Source organism: Chenopodium album, chromosome 14 (genome assembly GCF_948465745.1).
Source record: "Chenopodium album chromosome 14, dcCheAlbu1.1, whole genome shotgun sequence".
NCBI classification, from domain to species: Eukaryota; Viridiplantae; Streptophyta; class Magnoliopsida; order Caryophyllales; family Amaranthaceae; genus Chenopodium; species Chenopodium album.
The window spans coordinates 7,100,369-7,119,579 of record NC_137847.1 but is presented as its reverse complement, the minus strand read 5'-3'; the positions used below and the strand labels follow the sequence as shown (position 1 = coordinate 7,119,579).

The following is a 19,211-nucleotide window of genomic DNA, read 5'->3' as shown; positions in this document are numbered from 1 at the left end:
CTTACTGTCTCGGTATTTTCGGCTAAGGCCGAAGACAGCGAGCATGCGCTCCTGAAAAGCATAATGGGAGCACGATAGCCAAGTCTCATGCACATATCTCCATCGGCCTGTTCCCCCGGGATTCTCCTTCTTCCCGAAATAGTTCAGCTGAGCATAATTGGGATGATTGGCTGCCCCAGGCTCTTCAGGACCAAGGTCCTGCATCCTCGGATCGGGCTCTGATAGGTATCGCGAGACACCAAAGAAGTTCGGATGTTCGGGATCCGAGGGGGCCCTAACCCAGATCCACTGGCCTCGCCAGTCCTTATCCGAAGTATCGTTTGGCCACATAGTCAGATACTTCGGCAAGCTTTCAATATGCCACCAGCCAGGACCGTGGTTGCCGTAACCACACTAACTGTTCTGCACGAGCCGATGCAGCTTCTTGAAGCAATGAACGCTTGGCTGAAGGGCGTAAAACAAGCACACCCACAAATAAGTCATTATCATTCGGATACTGACAAGTGTCAACTGACACAAGGAGATGTGGTATTTGTTCAGCACCTCTATTACAAAAGGATGCAGGGGGAACCGAATCCCTTACACCCCCACGTAGCCAGGGGGTGGATGATGAATCCTATCAGATGCAGTGGGCATTCGGCACCAATACCCATCTTCCTCCAAAATGCCGTAGAATAACTCAAGTTGTTCGGCAAAGCGGTAGGTGTCCCCATTATTCACCCACCAGGAGTAGGGCATACAAGTCATCAGCCCAAAGTTCTCTTCGACGTTTACCCATTCAACAGCCCCAAGAGGCAACTCCCAGGGCGCAGCGGCCGGAACCTCCTCTTGACCGAAGGTACTCGTCTCCTCCGTCCCTCGGGGAGGCGCTGTAGATATCGGCACAGCAAGGATTCCTGCTTCCTGAGCAGGACGAGGATTTTCCTCACCCTCTCTCCTAATCCTATCTCTGGGATGTCGAGCTTGACCTCGAGCCATAGTTCAATTGCTCGGAAGTTTGAGAGAAAAATCGAAAAAAGAGGGGGTACTTCGAAACTCAAAGAAAACCGAAGAAAATTCGAACAAAATTACCTTTATCTGGAGCGGAATTTGCCGATCTATCAGTTCGGAGCAACAAATTTTGGTTTCGGAGCCTCAATCTCGGGGTATAAGCGAAGTTTGAAGACGGAATCAAGGGTATTTGCGCAAGTTTGAGTGTGAATTAGTAAAGAAATGAGGAGAGATAGTGGAATCGTGGTTTAAGTATTTTTAGAATTGGAATTTTGGAAGCCGCGCCACTAATCTCCCATTAACTCCCCATTAAGTAGTCGTTAAACACATTTTCTCCTAATTAACTACCCACTAATCCGTCCAACTTCCCCAATTATTATCCAAACAGCAGTTATTTCATTAATGACTATTCAAATTTAAATCTTTTTTATTAAATTAAATCATTTACTTCCCTCCATTTTCTGTTAATCAAAACCCGACCCGTCACACTTCCAAATCGGGTCTGGGGGGCAAGTTGTTTGGGTCCAATTTATGTCAATTGGGCCGGTCCATAAATGATTCAATTATAAGCTCAAGGTCAAAGGTTCAATCCTCCAAGTCATGCTAGGTCAAAGTCAGCAGCCCAGTCAACGTGGCAAGCCCACTTGACTTATGGCCCATTTCACTAATTGTGCTAAGTTATAAAAGCCTTCACTTCTCCTACTTTGCATTCTTTCACAAATAGCCTCAAGCAATTAATTCTCTTGCATAGCACTTTCTTTCTCTACACTGTATTGACTTCGGCATCGGAGGGGCCTTCCTCGGCACAACCCCCGAGGCCAGTTTACGTGTACTTGCTGTGCAAGAAACCCTCGGCCCAGCATTACTTGGACCAAGTTCAGTCTTCAGCCCATCAGAAAGGACCTTGCCGAAGGTCCCATTGTTTTACCTGAAACACCAATTAAGCACTTTAAATTGAAATACCAAGACTAATTAAGCACATTAAATTGAAATCTCAATAGAAAAGTGCTTAAAAAAAAAAAAAAAAAAAAAAAAAAACTATTTTTTTAGTACTCCAACTATCCCGCTTACCTCTTATTATATTTAAATCAATTAAATTCCCTAAATTAAAACTATGTGTCGGTCAAATTGTAACATATCAATCAATGAATTTATCAATCAAAGTCTTAATCCCATATTAAAGTATTACATTTTGTCGATTAAATTGTAACACTTTAAAAAAAAAAAAATAGAGAGACTAAATTATGAAGTACTTTTAGTTTGATAAATGTATACCAAGTATTATATTCCATATTTAATACTTCATAGCATAAATGTTAAATTCATACGAAGAATTAGATTTAATAAACATTAACAAGTTAAGATAAAATAAGAGAAATTAATTAGTATAAGCTATTAAGGTACAACAAGATTTATTTAAGATTTAATAAGATAAGATAATAATGATATAAAGATTCATGAGTGATGACTGAGTGAGTTCATAAAAAATAAAATAAAGGATAATAAGTTCAATTAAGGCAATTAAGTTCATAACTAATAGGATAACATTTAACAAGTAATATGACTGAATTGAAATTCACCTGTTTAAGCACACACAATCTAACTAACCATTTTAATTGATTTATAGCTGGTATGAGAGGAGAGAGTTTGGTGTTAAAATGGATGTGTGGAATTTAGGGTCTATTCTTTTCAGCTTAATTTTAGTTCGGTTTTTAATTTCCTTCTCTTATAAACAATTCATTTCAGCTCAGCTCAGCTCCAGCTCAATTCAGTAAATCAGAACATGTCCTTAGGGTGTGAGGAGACGGGTATTTATACATGTAATAGGTACAAAAATATGATAAGCTCGTGCAAGAGAGTGTATATGGAAATTATGAGTTTAAGTTGACAATAAAGTTCATATTGATTTGTAAGATTGATGGAAGATTTATCTACAAGATTGATGTAAGGTAATGAATTGAATTTTAAAAAATAACAATTTGTAAAATCAATCAAAAATTAAGCAACCAAAGATAATTAAGAGATGAAGTCAATGTAGAAGTAATTTGGAGAAGATTACAGTAGAAATTTGGAGAAGGGGAGGAGTGAAGAATCAATTAGTGAAATTGATTGATGTAAAAAAAATAAATAAATTAGGCATGGATTAAGAAGAGTCCAGGAATTTGTTTTTTTTTTTTTTTTTTATCCTTCTTATTTTCATATCAATACTCCGTAATATTTTCCGACAATAGGTCATTTTGTACTGTATTTATAACTCAAAAATTCTTGGGTGGACCTGGTCCACAATAAATTTATTGTGGACCTTATGGTCTCACGTGTTGCTGTCTGAAGAAAATAGCCCACGCGTACTTGCCCTGCCCAATTCAACAAAATCCCTTCTATAACCCATTAACCCAGCATTCCTTTATTGATTAAAAAAAAAAGCCCCAACTAGTTTCTCTTCCCTCTGCGAACAACATCATCGACGGAATCACGATGCAAATTCATCGATTGTAGTACAAAATTCTACTGCAATTGATCTCAACAAATCAGTTTTTGAATCAGAATCAAACACAAATACGTAGGTATCAATTTTTTTTTTTTTTTTTTAATTTTCCGTCAAATATTCGATTAACTATCATGAATAACAATTGATTATGTTTGTAATTTGATTTAGTTCTTCCAAATCATTATGTTTTCTCTACTTAGGGCTTTTAATTATTCTAAAATGTTAATCAATTGGAAGTTTCTTCATCAATTTTTGTTTCGTTTATGTATGATTTGAGGTTTAAAGTTTTTGTTTTGTTTTTTTTTTTTTTTTTTTTTGTTGATAAATGAGGTTTAAAGTATTAAAACTATGATCATGGTGAGAGATATGGTAATTTAAGGCTTGAAAATTACATAAATTACATTGTGAGTAGTATTCGATTTGTGTTGTTTTTCTAATTCATTAATTGTGGTTGTTGTTTTAATTTAAGTGAAATTAAAAAGATATATATTTTAGTCTTGATTTTTTTTTCTTCCAGATTGAATTGATTCCTAACTTAGGGGAATAAATATGAAGCATGATGCAAAAGAAACTTCAAATTAGGGGAAAACAACTTGAAATCGCAGAGTAATCGAGTTCTAATATATGTGCAGGTAAGCATTTCAAATCAATTAAATTATTGAATGTGACAGCTTTAGAACCATGTCAAGAGTCAAGACAAATGAGGAGTCTGTGAAATGGAGGTTTGGGACTTTGGGAGGAGGCTAGCTAACAACAATGTACTATGTACTTAGTAAAGGTGACTCTAAGCTAATAAAGGTCACTATGTCTATTGTGACATTAGTTTATGAGAAAGGTTGCTATATTATTTTAAGGGTCACTATATATAGCTAGTTAATTGAGTTCCGCTATTAGCTATGTTTTATAACAATTGATATTGTGAAAGTTAATCAATAATGTTATAAATGCGAGTAATGAGCTTCAAGCTGATAAATTCTTGTCATTATTTTCAGTTGTGAGGAGTGTGGTACTGTGGTATTATTTGTCTTGCAACTTGAAAGAAAGATGAAACCCTTGATTGATTAACGAATTGGAGAATAACCCTAACAATAAAAATCTAATCTTGATAGAATTTTATACCTGGAAATCTCCCAATCAATTTGGGTTTTACGAGGAGCAGTGCTTCTACGGCTTCTGTTTCCCTTTGTCGTTATAATCTTTCTTTCTCTGCTCTCTCTCTCTCTCCAGAACGCCGATGGAATTTGATATATATATATATATATATATATATATATATATATATATATATATATATCCTACCAGATATATCAAAAGACAAAAATACCCCTAACAATAATATGCTTATGGGGGTGTTTGTGGGTTGTTTATGAAGATGGTTAGGGGTTTTTTTTTTTGGTGGTTTTCGTGGTGGATGTGGTGATTTTTTAGGGTGATGGGGTTATTTTTAAGGGGGGTTGAGTGGTTTGGGGCCTTGCGGGGTAAGGAATCAAAATAGAAGAAATTAGGGTGATGACGGGGTAAAGGAAATGATTAAATTTTTCAATAAGCATTATCAAAGGGATTTAGCGCTTGTTCTAATTGACTGAACTAAGCTGAATTGAACTGAATATTTTATGAGAGAAGGAAATTAAAAACTTAACTTAACTTAACTTATTGGAATTGAACTAACCTAAACTGAACTGAACTGAAAATAAGCCGAAAAGAACAGGCCCTTAAGGTAGTTGATTGTCTTTCCCAAACGGCCCCGGATTATTATACAACGATTTTTAAAAAAAAAAAAAAATTACAGTACAAGGTTTTAATCTTAATTGTCTATTGCTTCAAAAAAAAAAAAAAAAAAAAAAATTCTTAATCTTCTTTTTTCAATATTGAATCTTAATTTTGCATAACTTTTTTTTACAAAAATAATTTATAAAAGAATATAGAAAATCAATTTTTTGTTATAAAAAATTGTTTTTATGCATAACTATTTTTTTGTTATCAATTTTTCACCAAAGACTTCTAATGCATACATCTTATCTTACATATCAATATTTAATTTTGCTAAACACCTTATTAGATACAAGTATATGAGTATTAGTTTTGTGCCCAGGCGATGCTCGAATTGTCCTAAATTTTTTAGCTTGAACGTTAAATACGATTTTATAATCCCTTTTGATAATGTAAAGTATTTAGACATACCATATCATATCGCTTATTTATATAATAGTGTGCTTTTTGTAGTTTTATTTGTGAAGTTATTATTAGTAACTTGATATTTCTTTTATTGCACTTTAATTATTTCTTATGAACTGAAAATGTTTTTACCAAACTAAAATTATTTTTACTGGTTTTCTATTTTTTATTAATTTTTTTTTAAAAATGGATCTCTTTTTTAAGAACTTTTTAAAACGAATTTTATGATGGAAATAGTATTGAGTTATAAAATAATCATTGAAAGTTATAATTAATTTTGTATATATGAAATATTAGAAGTATATCAATAATAAAACACTATACAACATTTTTATTTTAAAAAAATCTATTCAAAATTCGCTTACTTAACATCCTATGTGTCACAATAACACCTATTTGTCGCCTACGTGGCACGACACTTACATTTGGCGAAAAGTTGGAATGTCAAGTGTTGCTATCTCGTAGCCTGACTGTAACACCAACTTTATATATTAGTGAAGTGATATGTACATATCTTTTAGTCAATAGTAATAGGGCCTAAAATAAAAGGCTATACTTCAGTTATAATGCAATATGCTTACATTGAAACCCCATAGTAGGAGGTCCCTAAAATGATCATATTTTTCAAATGGACTTTAAGATGGTCATCTATCAATCGTAAACTAAAATTGGCCATTTCATTATATTAGCAATATCGTAATATTTGTGCTTTGAAAAAATGAGTACAAAAACTTGTTCATTGCAACATGAAATTTAGCTCTAGAATATCTAAACATCAAAGAAAAAGAATATCTAAACATATATAAGAAATAACACAACACATTACAATTTCGTTTACAAAAATTGTTTCTTTTCAATTGAACAAATTCCCTATACAGTGAAAACAAGTATATTGACAGTACATTTAACTCTTCTCGACTAATTATCTTCGCCTGCGACATGAGATAGAAACTCTCTGATGGTAAAACTTAATTAGACCAAAATTTTCACATGATTATTCACTCATGTTATTGTTGTAATTCCTAATCTTACAATAATGTGATTCAATCTTTCAACGTACTTTCATTTACATATGTAAGTAGATGGCTGTCAATATTTGGCAATCCCGGAATTCTGTGCCTTGCCTAAAAGAGATTCAACATCAGCAGTTATCAACCCCAAATTTTTGGCCGCGGCAAAGCCAGCATACAAGCCATCAACAGCTGCACTAACTATTCCTCCAGCAAATCCTGCTCCTTCTCCCACTGGATATAGTCCCTTTAAATCTGTGCTCTCAAATGTTGTGCTATTTCGTGGAATTTGAACAGGAGAGCTCGTTCTAGTCTTAAAAAAATCAATAGATAAGCGCAAATCAGAAACAATTAGGGTCATTTCTAATTTTTTATTTTTTTTTTTTTAAATGTTGCAAATTGAGTAATATATTAATTTGAACAAAATACAGATACTTGGGCAAATTGATCAGTGAGAATACCTCTACTCCATGTAAAAGAGCCTCTTTTGAAATAAATCCTGGGAGCTGAAATATAGAATTTAGTGAGACTCAGAACAAAATCTGCATTTAACTGAAAAACAAAACATCATCATAATTGTAAGTCTGAAAATGCAAACCTCTTTTTCAAACATCAAGATAGAATCCTGCAGAGCCTTAGTTATGTGAGCAGGAAATAACTCGTGGAGATTTGAAGCCTTGACTCCTAAGCGATAGCTTGATTGCGGCAAACACATAACTGAGGATAAATGGAAAATTATGATACTGGGCAGAAAAGGTAACACGTGAACGACAGTTGCAATAGGTTCACTGAATTTTCTACCTGATGTTCGCTCTTCAAGAAAATCAGTGACTGTCTGCACAGGAACCACAAAATTACCACCTCCCATTACAGCCGCTCTTTGTTCAAGTTCCCTCTATATTACGAAAAACTCGGCATTAGAAGTATGGAGAAGAGGTCAAATACTCACCATCTGGCATGACTTCAATTAAATGTAGTACTCGACACACTATATCAATAGAAGCATAGTCCTCAATTCTCATACGAGGTAATACTAATAATGTTATCACTGTATCCAACTTAGTTGAAGTTGCCAAATCCAAAAGTGAGAAAATGTCATGGCAGTTCTTCACTTGAATTTCCCTTAATTGAGGTTATTTTTAGGTGTGAATAAACTCGAGAAGTCCTTATCTGAACTTCTAGACCCTAATTAGTAAATATTATTAATTGTCGATGGAGCTTGAATAGCTACTAAGCCTTCTATCAAGCCTAATTTTTGTAACATTATCCAAAGGTGAAAAGAATCGAGCCTAAATCTAAATATTTAGACCATCCAGCTTCAACAAGGGTCATTTATTCTCAAAGTATGTGTGAAAAGGGCATCACCGAAAAGAAAAGAGATTAAGGCATAACTTAAAAAATTGATAGATGTGCATTGGTCTGAACTAACTCATAGGATTAACAGTAGCTTACCTGGAAGTCAACACCTGCAAGAGCCCCATGAAAATTTAAGCTCTCAAAATCTTTTGATGAGACTGTAACAACAAGTGCTGAGTTAGCCCATTTTGATGAACGTCGAGAAAATGACATTCCATTAATACAGAGCTCTGATGGATTTGTACTGGTGAGAACAACCTGAATGTCATGCTAGAAAATGTTAACAATGGGAACTCATAACTAAGAAAATTTCAGGAATCTAATCGCCAAGATAATATCATATATAAAAAAGAAACGGAAAATCTTTTACCCCTTCATTCTTAAGAAAAGAAATGCCTTCTACCCTTTTTTTTTATTATTTTTTATCAAAGATAGCCAAAACCCTTTATACAATTAAGATAGATAAGGTTCTACAATTCTAATCTATGGCTAATACTTAGTTCCCAATTGCATTGAAAATTTCACAACCATCTTAGAAAATTTCAAACATTTATCCCCATCTGTTTACCATCAAAAGGTTCAAGTAATCCATATTCTTCTTCCCCACCCCACCTTGAAAGAACATCGGTAAGTTAAGTGGAGTCATTGTAAACATATAAATATATAATAAGCTACAAAGACATATCCTACTAATATCATAGAAATAACTAGCTCATACAAAGTACCTGTCCTCCTGGACACATGCAAAAAGAGTAACAACCACGGCTTGTAGATGAATAGGAAGACTCTGCACCCTCTCCACTGAGATAGTTTGCAATCTTATAATCTGCAACTGGTACTTTTCCACGTCCACCTTGAACTTCAGCTGCCAATGCAGCATACTGAACATCCACACAAAAAAATCATCAACGTGGCTCAAACATTACCATTTTGGCTTGAATGCAAGTGTCCCTTCTTTGTTCAATATTTACGAACGGAACCAACTAGTTATTTGAAATTAGATAATTATGCACAAAACACAACTATGTAATGCAGTAATACGGTGTCTTGTACATCAAAACACTAATCATGCTAATAAGCCACAGAGCCCACAATACACAAGAATTGTAGAATGAACAGTTTTTTAGTCATATCTAATAAAGACAAATAAACAATGACAATATGCTCTTTTTACAATGAAAAAAAAAAAAATCAAACAGCAGCAGCGACACAAGAAATAAGGCACTCAAAGATGAAATTTTAACCAAAATATGTGAATTATCAAAGGATTTAATATAAATAGCAATGTAGGAATAGAGAAGCAAGTACTAACTGTCTACTTTGATAACTGAATGATATCTTATTATTTTCTAATGATTGCTGATACAAGGGCCTAAAAACTACAGCTTTTTTACCTGTACCTAAAATCACACTAAGATCTTACATAGAGAGAATGCAGTTTACAGTTCAAAAGAGGAAATATTTGAAAAGTGAATTTCATTAAATTTAACAAATCCCGAGAAAAACAAAATGCACATGTAAATAACTAAATACCTTAGCCACTGTCAAGAAATTTTGATATTTGAGCAAGTTATTGTTAAACTTAAGATGAAATATAACTAAAGTTACTTTCTCATAAGTTAAAAGTCATTAAAATTGCAGCTGAAAATCAATCATCATAAATTCGTAACTAAACAAAAGATCATTAATGTATTAGATAGTTCTTTGAATTTGACAAAGAAATCAATGACAAATGAATTTACAGCCAACAAAGGACACAAAGGAACTACCTGTATGCTGTTTATCAGTTGCTGGGGATGCTCTACTCGCAGGCCAATCTAGAAGAGTACACCAATAAATTAGTTCAAGGCAATAACTACTCTCAGAATTTGACAAACTGAATACCAACAGCATGAGGATGTCTTCAAATGAACAATCTAGCAAAACATGAACAAAACTTATGAAAGATCAAAAAGCCTCATTAACAGCACTTTCAGCTGGCATACCAACAGGTCCAACTTCTCCCATCCCATGGAAAAGAGGGTCCAAAGGGCTCAACAAGAAAAAATGATAGAATATGAAGGCATGGCTTTCCCCATGGGCCAAAAATGGTGGAGTTGAGTATTCTATCATGTAACTCTCAATCAGATTTTTTTTTACCATGGAATCATAGATTCTTTTGGTATAAAGAATATCGCTTTATTAAAATGCAACATGGCATCTCACATAACTCAGGATGTCCATGGTACAAACCCATTCATTTTCTTGCTTAATTGCTAATTTGTAGCTTCCCCAAATACCATATGCCAAAAACAAAAAAGAAGCAAAAAAAAAAAAGCCTAGATTGTATAGTAGAAGTTTCCCACCACTGCGGCAAGTGAACAGGTAGTCAGGCATACACAGTAATCAGATCTTGAAGAAGGTCTAAGCCTAATTATTAATTACAACAATGAATGGAATTTGAGGTTCTCTAGGTAGAAATTCAGGGGTTGAGGATCTGAAAACAATGGTGATCAGTACGCCTACGTTATAGACATAACTTCACTCGTCCATTAATCGTATTTTACATTAAAGTAGTACACTATTCCTAAGAGATGTTTTCTACTTTTTATAAGGTAGGGGAAAAAAAAAAAAAAAAAAAAAAAAAAAAAAAAAAAAAAAAAAGATTTTTTGCATGTATAAATAATGCATGTGCACCATTACATAGCTCTAGTTGACCCAGGACCATAGCAGTTCCACATTGTAAGGACTCAGGATTGCACATGAGCATGTCTGTTCAAATCACTTTTCACTAGTATGTATGGCAAGACCCCCCCCCCCCCCCCCAAAGAAATATAAAAAATTCTCCTTTATCCACTCCTCTCCCCCCAAACCAAAATCCAATAACTACCATACTTCCTTGCAAAGGCACAACTCCACTACAGAATTGTTAAGTCATCCCCCCTCCCCAAACTCTAAATAATACTCCCCTCAAGGATCCTAATCAAGTCCGAAGATAGCAATTCATATCAACTTGATAACGCGATAAAAGAAAGAGAGGTTAGAGGCTGTATTGGCAAACTGACAATGGCAAATTCTTACAGCAAAGTCCTTTGGGACCAAGCCCACATTGTGTGATAAGAGCATCTGGTATACATCTCTCGCAGAGTGCCCAACGGCCAGAACAACTGCATCATAACTCAACTCCTGACTATGGATCGGTGGGTTTTTTGTTACATCTGAAACTTTGACTCCTTTAATAGTAGCACCCTCCACAAGCAGATCATCAACCCTAGTTCCAAATTTGATTGCGACCTAACGATATCAAAGAATAAAAAAATTAAACGAAATGAGAGAAAGAGATTGGAAGCACTAAAGGGAGGGAGAGGGGAACAAAATTGACTGAGAAACATATTTAATTGATTAAAAAATATCATGATTAGTTATGTGACTTACACCCAGGGCCTGCAAATGTTGCCTGAAACTACGAAGCAGTGGAACCAGCCTATCTGTCCCTAAGTGAGGCTTCCCGTCAACCAAAATACTTCTTGGAGCACCAAAGTGAACTAGTGTCCTCAAGACCTGAGATAGAAACAAGACAGCTTACTCAGCTACTCTTAAGTCTTAAGTAAATAGTTCAATCCAGCCCACCTATAGCATGCAAAAGACAACAAAATCCTTTATTCCCCATGTTTCAAATCAGTCAGAGTGTTTTTTTCAAAACAATATGCTATAGGGACTTTGACCGTGGAAATGTTAAACAGTAACAGTTGTAAGTGAATTGTACATTAAGCACACAAAGTTATAATGAATAAATTAGGGCATGAAAGGGAATACATTGAAAGTATGCTTACATCCTTACAGGATATTCTAGGGGAAACAAAAGGAGCAACGAGAATAAGATATACTTGGGGGGTTGGGAGGGGTTAGTAAGAACAAGGAAATTAATCAAGCATATCTCCCTCTTTCCTTTCATCCACTCAATAGATGATCACCTTCTAAATTATGATTGCTGATGGAAGTGTTGTTACTTGATCATAGGTTTCTGTAATAAACCAACCCTGGGGGAGAATATAGGCAGTGCATAGTATATCTGTTAGGATTTGCTCGGAAGGGAAGGAAGGGGATAGTTTGTTCTATAATACAGAATTAGGGAGAAGGAGATCATGACAAAAAAAAGTCGTGTGAAGTTTTAAGTCATCTCTTGGGAGTGATCAAGCCACTGGAATGCTTGAAATCTATTGTTTATTCTCTGTAGTAGTATCAATATCAATCAAATCTCTTTCTTATTTCTTTGTTTTCTGCCATAGTTATGTTAATTCATAACAGTTTCTTCATTAATCACAATGCTTAATACTAATATGACACCATTAGAAAGTTAATGTGTTCTGTATTAATAGATACAATAAAAGCTCAAATTCCGAAAATTGAAACGACCACACAACAAAGGAAACTATTGAAATTTCTAATCCATCGTCAAGACCGTCTAAAATGAAATTTCCAATGTTTTATTAAATCTCAATGATATGGAGATTTTGTGCATTCACTATTGGTTTCATTAATCATCAGCTTTGCAGAGGATGCTGATGGTAATATGAGGTAGTACCATATACTCTACAAGGCAAAGGAGAAGACTGGTCTATATGATAACAATTTCAATTATAAGCTGCTCAAAAGAACCCATGAATTGTATATTCATGGAACATAATAATGAGTGAAATTCCTAGGGGAAAAAAAATTGTAAGAAAGAAAGAAATGCTAGAGTTATCTTCCACCCCACATCATTATCTGCAATTGACCAAACCCGTTACATATCTATTAGGCCCGCATTTTGCAGCCTTGCATTTCCTAACCAGCATTCTTTTCCATCAATACACTTGATTGGAGGGGCAAAGGATGTTCATGCATAGATTTCTCACAATGAAAAGAATCCTCATCCAGAAAGGGCATTTACTCACTAAGTACTAGATAATTTGACATTAAAAACAATGAGAAAAGATGGAAGAATTCAACTTTTCAATTTTAATATATGCCAATTGAGACGGTTACTGTCATTATATGCCAAAGCCACGCTTCGGCTAAGAATGCCAGGCTGCAATAGGTCAATGCTTGTTATACAATAAGTTAGCTGTCACAACTCTAAAAGGTGGGATAGCATACGTATGCTTCAACAGGATAGATTTTCTCACCGCTTGAACACTGTCACTGTTCTTCCCAATTCTTGTTACAAGCTTCCCGTCACTCCATGTACCTGCACCACCCTGCCACACTTAAGTACTTAAAATGGCTCAAATTCAAACAATGCAGAATCACAAGCTCATTTAGTGAAACGAAATAAGATCACAAGAACTAAAAATTTGTACCACTAAGTTAATGGTCCAGGATTCTTCTTATGCGTAGACAATGAACTAAGCAAGAATTGGATCTAGTAAATTCATGTACCCATTAAAAATTTAACTAAAATAGAAATAAAATCTAAAAATGCTCCTCATAACATCTCTACTAAGTTACAAACATAATTTACAACTTGCAGATATACATAGATATATGTGTGCATCAAGTGATTTTATTCTTAGTTTTACCCTCCACATGACTGTAATCATAGCCTGTCTATTTGTCTTTCATGTTAATTTGCTCCTTGGACTTGATATCACCTTTTTCTCCCATTTGTGTTTTATTCAATGGTAGGTGCTTTGAGAGGTTCAAATTTTGCTCACAAAAAAGCTCATGTGGACTGTAGATGAGATGAGAGACAAGGCCTGCTAACATGAAGCATTGAGTTTTGGATGTGTAATTGTGTGTTTCACAGCCTTCATTTTTGGTCCTTGGAAAGTTGGAAACTGCAAGTGGGAATATGATGAATTGTATGGAAAGCCTCATGAACTAAGATTCAAGAGGCTGTACAGCCCCACCCCCTCCCCCCCCCCCCCCCCCCCCCCCCAACACACACACACACACACAACAAGTGCAGCAAGCATAGGTTCTGCCTTCCCAGGTTAAGCTAAATCTTAAACAATGTGTTCTCAAATGTTTAATGAGCCCCCATATACGTCATCAGAGCCTGTCCACCACCACAATTTCAGTCACTTCCACACAGAAGAAGTCCAGGGTCACACTGACACACACACATGCAATTCCAGAGATGAAAAGTTGTTAGCAACTTCCCGTCCATTAGCTATCAGATATCAGTTTTGGAAGAAAGGGGATAAATCCCATAACTTGTGGAGAAGGATAACAAACTAAGTCTTAGTTTCCTTAGACTGCTTTAATTTATGCAGCAAAAAAAAACTAAGATGTAACATTATAGGATTAAATTTTAAAGTCCTTCAATCAAGTCAGATTGCGTTCAGCTTCTGTGGTAACATTTCATAATAACTATTTCCCTCAATCTAGAAATTTTCTTCCTCCATGCTCCATGGCTTTGGCAATTTTGGTTTGAAATTCTCAAATGAAAATATGTTCTTAGTATATTCTTTTTGGGTATAGGGTCTATATGTTTATGAGTTTATTCTCTCTAATTGGCACTAATACTCTAGTTGCTTGTTGTGAAGCAATAAATCGAACAAGAATCATATAAATAGTATTTAGAGCAATTGCCGTCTGTATACTTAGACTATCAAAGGAATTATCCTTCTCAAATTAACAATCCAGATTCCAGCCTTTGTTAAAAAAGCACCCTAAGACCTAAAATCAAAGGTACAACCCCTCTCTAATGTGCAAACAAACAATCTTAGTCTCCCACCGTAGTCACTTATGCTAGAAGAAAGGGAGACAGCAGAGGAAATATCCTCCAGAGTTAGTTACGAGAAGGATAATCTAATAATTTTATGAAAGTGTTTTACAGTAAAGAGCAAGTCAGGCAATTGTCATTTGTCAGGCAATGAAAAGGGGTAGGCAGCATATTGAGGAGTTTTGAATATAAAAATGAGAGAAATTGTGACTTCGGACAGCACTGACTTCTCAAAAGGGGCTGTATTTGGTGATTCTCATCTTGATTATTATTAATACAATCATATCTTACTGTTTTCCCTAATTCAATTTGTATTTTCCTTTTTAATCCTTCTAGATTTTATTAATAAACTACTATCTTCAGTTGCAGTAAGAGGCTAAGGATCATCTTGATTCTTAACATAATATCCTTTAATAGAAGTTATATTAGCTTGTTAGATTGATATTCTTCTTCTAAGTTCTAAGCAATTGGCTCAATGGAAACATTCTTTGATAGTAGTGCAGGCAAAGAGCCTTCCACCTTGGAAACCAAGATCATCAGCCTTCTAGCAAACTATCTAATTTTCAGCTAGCACAATCGAGCTCTTGAAATGCCTTTGCGATCTAATTATTGGATACTATCTACATTCAATCGTTAACAGGTCAAATGCCTAATAAATATTCCAACAGATTACTATAAGCTTGCTGAAAATTGTAACAGCAGGGTTTATAGGAGACAACAAATGCCACAAAAGACAAAATTTTGGTTGAGAAAGTTACCTCCCCATAGCAAAAGTTGCTTTCTGATTGTATTATCCGGCGAACTACCAATGCACCTATGTCACGTCCCCTTTGTTCTACTGGTTGACCTCGTTCAATTAAGGTAACATCAGCACCAAGCTCTCCAAGCACAAGAGTAGCAAACAAACCTGCAGGACCACTTCCAACAACAGCAACTTTTGGTTTGTAAGATGGAATATTGCAGTGACTATCAGCATCCCCTTCCAGATCCTTCTTGCAGTCATTTAATAAACTGAACAAATCACCAACAGCTTTTTCTTGGGGAATATGCTCAACAAGTCCAACCTTAGGCTCCATTTCAGAGATGAAGTCCCATAACCGAGGTTCAGAATTTAAGAGCTTCTCGACATTCATGTCAACTGTGTAAACAAACTTAGGTGTCTTCAATAGCTGAAAGAAACATGACGGTAACACATGTATAAGTCCAACGACAATCTAGATCAACCAGGGAAACTCACATGATCTTCATTTTCAAGTAATTTTTAACTAAAACCACACTCACAATTTAAACATGCACTAATATAGAGCCCCAGAAGTGCACAGAATATCGAGATACCATAGCATCATACTGAGAAGAACACATAATTAAGAACACAAAACCAGTAGGTAAGAGAGCTCTAGGAACCTTTATGTGTTATAAATCACCATTCATCATCAAGAGATGCCTAAAGTTTTCACCAAAGGAGAAAACAAAAATTAATAATGCCTAACATGCACCATCTTTGGAAGTATGACAGCATAAAGAAAATAATAGCTTCAAAGGAGAAATTGTCCACCAACAGGATAAACGCTTCTGCTAACAGCATGACTTCTAAACATCGGGTTTAAATGTTGTAACACCATCTATGCAATCAGAGGCAAGATCTTGTTTTACCTTATGGTCCTTATCTAGAACTTTTTTTCTTGCAAAATTTTAGGGTACTACTCCCCCTATCCCTTGATGTTTGGCCCATTTTCCTTTATAGGTCATCCCTTTAACTTTGCCCCCTACTAATTTTGGTTGAAGAGGACACAACTTTACTCCCACAACCACTACATTTAACCCCACTTCTCTCTCGCATCAACTCCTTTTAACCAAAAATTTAAAACAAAATTAACTCTACCCCTTTGGACTTTTGAAGCAAATTAAAAGAGATAAGAGGGAGTAATAAATAAACTACCCTAATCTATAGACTGGAATGCTCAAGTACAACAAAAACAAATCATGCGTAATGCCCTTAGGCCCGGCTAGGGGGGACAACATCAACACATAGTTACAACTTACAAGACCACCAATTTGATTAGAAAAAATAACTCTAAGGGGCTAAGGAAGTAAAAAGCTAACACTAATGGCACTTATTTATCTGTGCAGGGGTGGGTATGATTCGCGTGAGGACAAGAATGTGCAACTTACAGAATTAAAAGTAACCGGGTGGGTATGATTCGCGTGAGGACAAGAATGTGCAACTTACAGAATTAAAAGTAACCTATCATTTTAGAATTATCACTTTCAGCCGTTTCAGGCTTATCTGCAAATTAGATCATTCTTGAGCAATCAGTCACTTTATTGAGGAGCTTAATGTTCGGATTCGTGCATCACGAGTTCACTCAATCATAAAACAAAGCAATCTAGATCACAAAAAACTTTGTACTTTATGACCAGGAAAATCATTGAAAAACTCTCTTAACCAAAAGATCACAAAAACTCCATGCTCTTTGCCCCTTAAAACTCTCTAACCTTAAGGAATAAACTGAATGACACACCTCTAATACATAATCTTCTCCTCTATAAACATTGAATGCAAGATAAATATACATTTAGGAAAAGAATACCTTTCGCGCATCAAATGATTTTCTAACCACTGTAAATGCTTCTGCTGGAAGCAATGAGGCAACCTGCAAACAAAAATAGTAGCAGCTAAACTTCAAGATACTCAAACACTGATATTCACATGAAACTGAGTAACTTTTTGCACCAATTTAGCGTAATTAACACACAAATTTCAACACATAATCATAATAAATAATTCTTCAAATCTCAAATCCCACAATTAAGCACCTAATATAAAAACTAAAAAGTAAAAATCATAAACCCAATATAGCATTTTTCTCAATTGCATAAAATAAACAAGGATTTAGCAAAACATAGCTAAAAAAATTTACGACAAAATCACGCGTTGCACGGTGTAATTAAATATTCAATTCTCCTTACCGGGAATTCAAGAACTTTGGCAATTTGTTCAAGGAGAGCATGAGAAACACCAAGAAAATCTTTCCCAGGGTCTTTATCAACTTCAACACCAAGCTTAGATAATCTCCAAAACCCTTCAAATTTATCCTTAACATCCATTTTCTGTTTATGTATTTGTTTGAGCTTCTTCTTCTCAGATGGGTAACGGAACTTCCCTGTTCTTTGTGACCTTTTTGCGCATCGAATTTCGAGGCGTTTGGGTGAGTATGAGGTGGGAAAGGAAGATGGGTTTGAGAGGAGAGAGAAAAGATTGGATTTTGGGTTTGGAGTGAGGGAATGTAGGGAGAGAGAGCTCGAGGAAATGGACATGGTTGTGCTTGGGGAAGCTGGGAGTTTGGTATTCAAACTTCAAATGTAGCAAATTTGCAAATGTAAAGAGGGTTTTACTTGATAAGGTTTAAGATTTGCACTCCCTCCATATATAAGTTACCTAACTCGAGTACCTATATTCGATTGAAAATAGGATAGTACATCAGAGTGCACCAAGAAGACAGAAAAAACATAAGATTATTTGATAAATAACATATCGTATTTGACAAATAACATACTTATATTTGACAAAGATCATACTCATATATGTTTGATAATATATTTTTTTATACTTATGTTGATTAAACATGTTTTTTGGGTTTCAATAATATAAAATACGTTCTTTGAATTTGGCTCGTATGTTTTTTGAGGTAATGAGTGACGCACAATTTTATTTTTTTTATTATCATATATCTTTGTTTTTTTTTTTTTATTATCGTATGTTCTTTGAGTTTGATCAGTGTGTTCTTTGGGTATGAATTATATGCTCTTTACATTATAACTTATGTTCTTTTAACCTATGTTATTTTGAATTATGAAATTTGAAATTTAATTCGAAAATGAAATCTTGAATTTTTTTAGTTGAAAATATTTTAGATTTAGAACTAAAATTATTATGGAAAGTTGAATTTTTGGAGAGAGAGAACTATTTTTGGGAAAATGATATCTTTGCTAAAGATTTTTTCCGTTAATGTGTAATTTTTCATAAAATTTTAATAAAGTTTTTATTACGTTCTTTTTGTAATGTCTTTATGTTCTTTAATAATGCATGTTCATTGTAAACACACAAATATGTTCTTTTTAAAAAACCTGCATGTTTTTTTTCGACATCTAAACGTTCTTTCCGCCTTTTTTTTTATTTAACCGGGTGCACCACGCTCATGGTGCACCCAGGTGCACAGATCATGCATTAATATTCGACATCAGTACAATGTCTAAATGTCCGAATGTCAATTTTGTAAACAATTTCATGATTTTGAATAAAAAGTGGGATGTTCAAGTGTCAAATGACTCAAACCCATATTCGAGTGTCGAAAGTAGACACGGGTATTTATAAAATAAAGAGTCCAGATACCATAGTTTCCTCTTTTTTTTGTCCAATGAAAATTGCTCTAAATAATCGTTTGAGGGATAGCCTCTTTTCTTGCCGTTGTAAAAAAAAAAAAAATACTACCTTTGTTTCGTA

At 34.7% G+C, this 19,211-nt stretch overlaps 1 protein-coding gene across 2 annotated transcripts; it reads right to left on the bottom strand.

Moving 5' to 3' along the window:
* Positions 1-6,524: 6,524 nt before the first annotated feature.
* LOC145579977 (uncharacterized) lies at positions 6,525-18,108 on the bottom strand. Of its 2 annotated transcripts, none has more exons than XM_081637289.1 (13): positions 17,678-18,108; positions 17,299-17,361; positions 15,466-15,876; positions 13,167-13,238; positions 11,434-11,559; positions 11,080-11,292; positions 9,789-9,836; positions 8,745-8,900; positions 8,116-8,277; positions 7,465-7,558; positions 7,262-7,380; positions 7,125-7,169; positions 6,525-6,976 (listed from the first exon to the last, which is right to left on the bottom strand). In XM_081637289.1, the coding sequence occupies exons 1-13, from the start codon at positions 18,023-18,025 to the stop codon at positions 6,743-6,745; spliced, it is 2,091 nt and encodes a 696-aa protein (XP_081493415.1). In that variant the 5' UTR covers positions 18,026-18,108; the 3' UTR covers positions 6,525-6,742. The 2 variants fall into 2 exon arrangements, with proteins under 2 accessions (XP_081493415.1, XP_081493417.1); XM_081637291.1 differs by having other exon boundaries at positions 6,800-6,971; positions 17,678-18,107.
* Positions 18,109-19,211: the final 1,103 nt, after the last annotated feature.